The sequence below is a fragment of the Benincasa hispida genome, chromosome 4 (genome assembly GCF_009727055.1).
Source record: "Benincasa hispida cultivar B227 chromosome 4, ASM972705v1, whole genome shotgun sequence".
Lineage (NCBI taxonomy): Eukaryota > Viridiplantae > Streptophyta > Magnoliopsida > Cucurbitales > Cucurbitaceae > Benincasa > Benincasa hispida.
Window position 1 is genome coordinate 64,349,320 of NC_052352.1, and position 6,679 is coordinate 64,355,998.

At 32.4% G+C, this 6,679-nt stretch overlaps 1 protein-coding gene across 1 annotated transcript; it reads right to left on the minus strand.

The window, feature by feature from the left end:
• Positions 1-236: 236 nt before the first annotated feature.
• Positions 237-1,163, minus strand: LOC120076289. Its single transcript, XM_039030056.1, has one exon. It carries the CDS (start codon positions 1,161-1,163, stop codon positions 237-239), a length of 927 nt encoding a protein of 308 aa, XP_038885984.1.
• Between the last annotated feature and the right edge of the window lie 5,516 nt (positions 1,164-6,679).

The following is a 6,679-nucleotide window of genomic DNA, read 5'->3' on the forward strand; positions in this document are numbered from 1 at the left end:
CATAAAATATCGATCTTTGACAGTATGTTGGTTCATCTTCATCATAAGAAGAAATCAAACAAACAAACAAACAAACAAAAAAAAAAAAAAAAAAAAACCCAACAAAAACCAAAGAAGAACAGCCGAATTATGACAAAAACATACACTAATTTCTCCAGAAAAACAAAAAACACACGACCAAATCCCAAACACATTTTTCAACTATTTGGACCTTCCATAACAATCTTCAAAAACCTTCATCTTCTACCTTCAACATCTTTGAATCCTTCCTCTACAACTACACTAACCTTTTCATATTGAAAATCGACAGATTGAGGCTCAGCTTCAAAAATGGCATTTCTATTCCCTGCAATTGCCCACATGAACAGTACCAAAAACGCTATTAACCCACCGCACCCAGTTCCAAAGATCAGCCAAGCAAAAATGGTAAGAGGGTGAGAATGATTCTGTTCATCAGAACGCTGCCGTGGATCCACCGGCAAAGAATGCATCCATTTAGCCACATTTCTAAGGCCAAACCGCCATGAAAACACTCTGCTCCACTCACTTGATTTGCTATTCCACGAGCTTAATCCCACAAACACTTCCCTCCCACCGCATTTAATCGACAAATCAATTGGGTATACTAATGAAGGATCATAAGGCCTAGATTCCCCAAATTTACTCAGCCTGATTTCCATTATTTTCGAATCGTAATCGACCCACGATGTAAATTTTCCCCCATTGTCAGGCAGAAGAATCCCCTTCTCCGATTTCACATACCCACCACTCAAATTTGCAGAAATAAACTCGATACTGTGGACCCATCTGTCCGGTGAAACCTCGCCAGGGAAAACCCCTTCGGGGACGAGTAAAAGAACGAGGCCATCGCCGTTGTCCGGGGAGACAGAGAAAGTGAATTGGGTATTAAACGACGTCGAATCGTGAATCTTTAGGGGTTTATTGAACAAGAGAAGGCCGAAGCTGGAAGCGACGGGGCGGGTCAATTTGACGAAGGAAGCGCCGCCTTGAGCGTCACCGTCGCTATCGACGAAAGCGGCGTCGCCGATGAGGGAAATTTGGGGATCGAAATTGGGTTGTTTTGGGAAGGTGAATGAAGAAATAGGGCGGAGAAATTGGAAGAGGAAAATGGAGAAAAGGATTTGAGAAGACAAATTAACCATTGTTGCAAAGAAGCAGAGTGGTGGAGCAGATCTGTAGGTTCGACTGAAACAACAAGAGATACAGCCAGAAAAAAAACTGGCGTGGTTTTTTCCTTTTTCCTTTTTTTTCGGGTTGTTTTTATCTATGTTGTCGTGTGTTTTTTCTATGATTTCGTCTCGGTTTTGTAGGATGGGGTTTGCTAATTTAGGCGATTTTACCACGTCTCATCCTTGACCGTCTGTCGTCTTAACTTTAAAAGCTTAATACAATTCAATCAAAGAGAAAGAAACCCTTAAATAAGTCAAAAAAAAAAAAAAAAACAATTTAATGATTTAGTCTTTAAACTTTAATTTATAACGATTTAGTCTTTTTATTTTTAGTTTTATGATGATTTAGTCTTTCAACTTTAATAGTAATAATTTAGTCATTTTATTTTCAAATTTATAATAATTTAGTCTTCAATGTAAAAAAAAAAAAAAAAATCAAAATTTGATGTCAATTTTTATTATTTTATGATGTAGATTTTGTGTTTTATAGAAATATTGAATTTCTAATTAGTTTACCGATCTATTTATGCAAGAAATCTCATTAAATCTTAACACCAATGTCCACAGTAGGGACTAAAATGTTACAACTTTTAAAGTACAAGGACTAAATTATTACATATTAAAGTTTATGGACTAAATCGTTACAAAATTGAAAGTTCAGGAACTAAATCGTTCCAAAACAAAGTTAGGACTATATTCTTATTTTAGTGAAAGTTTAGGAACTAAAATTAATTTTTAATTTTTTCTTTTTGTTAAAATTACTATTTTATTCCTTTGATTTTAGGTCACGTTTATTAATAAAAATTGATATAATCGTAATGGAATTTCATTGATAGATCAATAGTAATGGACTAGAATCCAAACGTAATTGGATTGTTTCTTATCATGTTTATTTAGAATTATGAATCTGATGCATTTACTTATCTGGTAATGATAACCGTAAATATGTCAGATTCATACTTCTCATAGTACAATATAGGGTTATTTAGATTCGGAGTAGTTTTGAAAGTTAATTAGGGAAAATAGGGGTTTCCAACTTATTTAGGGGAAATGAGGACTTTTTTTTGTCCCCATCCGAATGCGTCTCTTCTTTTATCCCCATCAAGAAACGCATTCGTGGATATTTTATTATTTTTTTCGTACGTCGCATTAAAAAAAATAAAAATAAAATCAAACAATCAGAATGCGTATGTTGAACAGACGTATTTTGACACGCCACGCGCGTCTCTGACTGACCATTTTTGTCGTTTTCTCCCTCTTTTTAGCTTAAAAAATCAAACTTCTTTCATTCATTCTACCGTTTTCATCTTCTCCTTCACAGATTTCATTCTCCTTCACCAATTTCATATTCTCCTTCACCGAAACCCTCATTTCATCTTCCCCTTCATCACCGAAGCCCTCATTTCATCTTCACCCAAAACAAAATTTCCTTCATTTTTTCTACATTCTTAATTTATTTTCAAATACCGATCATTTTCTACCTTCATATCATTAATTAGTTTCAGTGTAGTATTTTATTTGATAAGTTGATATATTTTGTTATTTAACTTTGAATTAAGTTTTTGATAATTTTTACTAGTTTTTCTAATGTTTATTTTGTTTACTGTGGATATTATTCAAAGTTTTTTTTTGATAAGTTGCAATACTTGATATGATACAAAGTTTTTTTTTAGTAATGTAGAATATTTTTCTTTTAATTGTTTGGTAATATTTGTACACGGATTATTATTTAAATAATTTCACAACTTTGACATCAAGAAATGTATTTCTTTTTCTTATTGGTAACAAAATTATGTTGTACTGTAAGAAGTTTCTAAATGAGACCAAATAGGTGATGGGGAGGATTTTTGAGTGGCTGGGAGATGGGAAATACTTAAATGATCACTTGATCCCAAATATTATCTTCTTGAACTAAATATTACTCTCGCATTGATTGAACTTATTCAACATATTATATTAGCCTAAGCAGCTAGTTTATGGGTTATAGATTTAAACCAAAGATGAAAAATAAAAAAGAAAATCTGAGTTGAAAAACACAATTTTGTTAATTGCATATAATATTTTTTATTGGATAAAAAAATATTTAAGGATGAGATTGACTAGTGCTTTCTAAATTTAGGTAATGCAACTCATATAAATAAAGTAGTTTTGCCACTTAAAATTCATTGACATATTTATTGACATGTTTTCTATGTTTAGAATGTAAAAAATCTACGATTTTTGAAACTTTTAAAAATTTAAGAGTATTTTCTATTTAAATTATAAAATTCAATGATAATTTGAATAATTTAACGTTTTAAAAATGATGCTTAATATGAACCAAAGATATGAATTTAAAAAAAAATAAAAAATTATATGAGTTCGTGATTCCTAAAATCTAGATCAAACGATAATTATGTACCATAAAATTGTAGTAGGGTCTAAACAAATCAGGGTTCCTTAAATTTCTCGAAGAAAACCCCAATTGTTGTCTTCTTCTTATCCACAAATGACAATAAATAAATCTTGAGGAATTCATTTCTGTTAAAAGAAAAAGTCTCAAACTTAGTGCAATTATATTTTGACAAGTACGGCCTATTTAGGAGGGTTTGAATACATTTTTAAGTAATTGATTTAAAAAAATAAGTCATTTTATTTTGACAACCATTCAAAATGAATTTTGGAAAGGTTTATAATAAACACTTGAAACAAACTTTTAAAAAAATGAATTTTGAGTACAATAGTTAATCCCTTCTAATTTGAGATACTTCGACCACAACTTTCGATAATGGCCACCAACAAACCTCCGACCATAACTTTTGACAATTGTCGTCGGTTGACCTCCAGCCACACTAATGGCGACCCTTGTCGGAAAACTTATGGGCACCACTTTTAACGACCGTCGTCGGCCGACCTCCAGTCACCTCTGACAACGACCATAACCAGCCAACCTCCGGACACTATCTCTAATGACCATTGCTAGCCAACTCCGACCACCACTCTTGTCGAGAAATTTTTGTATAGTAATTTGACATTAACAAAAATATTTTTAATATATAATAATCCAAATATAAAAACATTTTTTGAAAAAGAATTTCTAAACAGATGTATGTTTGTATTTTAAGGAGTTTTTATATAAATATTTGATTGAATGAATTTTTGAAAAACATTTCTTTCTTAATAATTTCAAACAGACCTTAAAGTCTTATACTCAAGGCTATCTAAATGTGAAATTTAAAATTTCAGGTAACTTTTAAGTTAACTATTATAAGTAATTTGAGATTTATTTTTCTTTAATTTTGAAGTTAGGGCTAAAATTGAAGTATTTGGAAGATAATTACAGGTTTGGGATAATAAATTTGAGAAGTTTCAGAAGGCAAAGGATAAGGTATATACATATAATTTAAAATTTGAAGTTAGGGTTTTGTCATTATATATGTGTGTGAAAAAAAAAAAAAAAAAAATCAAATTTCAGTTTTTCTTTCTCCTCAGACTCATGCACGTGGACGAAACTCCCCTCCCCCCAAGTCGATTTTTCTCTCTCGATGTAGAAACCCACACCGTCGACTGGCCACCGTTTGCACATCGACCATCAACCACACCCCCAACTCCTGATGCTCACCGGTCAGCTGTTGAGCGTCCGTCATCCGTGCGTCTCTGCAGCCCTTCGTCGCTGATCTGTTATTCGGTTGTGGCGGCACCCTTCAGGCCGTCGTCTGTCTTGGATTGTTGTCGTCACCGTTAGTCTTGCCTCCGCCGTCCTTGTGGGTTTTCGCCGGGATTTCTGTTTGGATAAGGATTCTGTTACTTTTGGTAGATTTTATGGTGCATCTTGAAAACCCAACAATTTTTTTGTCTAATTCTTTTCGCTCTTGACATTTGAAGTTGGATTGAAGCTTTTGGAAGAAATTGAGGTGTGTCCAGCAGGTATTGTAGCTCGAATTGGTGAAAATTGATAAGTTTTAACTCTTGATGACACATGGATTTACTTTGGTTTGACTGGAAAATTTGGATAAAACCTTAAGGTTGTTAAGCCCTTTTGGATTGTTATTAAAACTGTCACGTGGATTCTAACTCTTAAAATTGTTGTATTTAGGTTCGGAACGTGTGAATTTGGAGACCTTGTGGTGATTTTTGACCAATACACTTTAGGTAAATTTATTTGGGGTTGTTAGGAATTATTTGGGTAATTGGGTGGTTGGATTTAGGCAATTTGGTATATGTTTTAGAATTGATTCAAGGTTCAAGGATTTTATGGGGTTAATTTACTAATTATTTTGGCTTATTATCAAATTAAGTGGTTTACTACTGGTTTGTTCTCGAACCAGGCACCATAACTAAATTGATGTTAAGATTGTGAATACGTTGAATGTATGTTTCTATTGTGATGAAATGATTTGCTATGATGGATTGATGAATGGACCGTCGATGGTGTTCTGGAAACCTACAATTATGTTACTAAGTTTATTATATCATGTTTATGGCTTGATACAAAATTTGGATGTTGTATATTGCATGATGGATTGATGGTGACGGCTAGCATTCCTATCGGGCTATGTACTCACTACAAAAAAATTGGGCTATTTCGACAATCTTTTATCGGAGGCTATAAAAAACCTTTGAGAAAGATATACATTTATTTAAGGTATTGGAAAAACCTTTGAAAAATATATACTTCTTATTGAAGGTTAATAAAAACCTTTGAAAAAGATATATATTTATTGGAGGTTTTGAAAAAATCTTTGAGAAATATGTAGTTTTTATCGAAGGGTAATAAAAACCTTTGAGAAAAACATACATTTATCGGGGGCTTTGATAAGTCCTTTAAAAAAGATGCACCTTTTATTGAAGGTTAATAAGAACCTTTGAGAAAGATATACATTTATTGAAGGTATTGGAAAAACCTTTGAGAAATATATGCTTTTTATCGAAAAAGATAAAAACCTTTGAAAAAGATATATATTTATTGGAGGTTTTGAAATTTTTTTTTGAGAAATATGTAGTTTTTATCGAAGGGTAATAAAAACCTTTGAGGAAGACATACATTTATCGGAGGCTTTGATAAGTCCTTTAAAAAATATGCACCTTTTATTGAAGGTTAATAAAAACCTTTGAGAAAGATATACATTTATTGAAGGTATTGGAAAAACTTTTGAGAAATATGTACTTTTTATTGAAGGTTAATAAAAACACCTTTGAGAAATATAACAATATTATCAAATTTATCAAAGGATTTTAAAAAACCTTCGAAAAAAATTATTCTTAATAAAATTATTAAAGATCAGATTTACCTTTGGAAATACTTATTTTTATCAAAGGCTAGTAGAAGCCTTTGAGAAAAAAAAGCAATTGTAATAACAGACACGATGTGTTAAACGATAGCCGTGTTGCGTTAAACGATGAGCAGACATGCTATATGATAGGTAGAATACTAAGCGATGGGCGTTGGGCGATAGACGTAGGCACTGGGCGATGACGTTAAGTGATAGGCGGATGCGTTAGACGATCGT

Excerpts from the sequence above, each read along its gene's own strand:
- LOC120076289 (XM_039030056.1), bottom strand. The coding sequence starts at position 1,163 with ATGGTTAATTTGTCTTCTCAAATCCTTTTCTCCATTTTCCTCTTCCAA.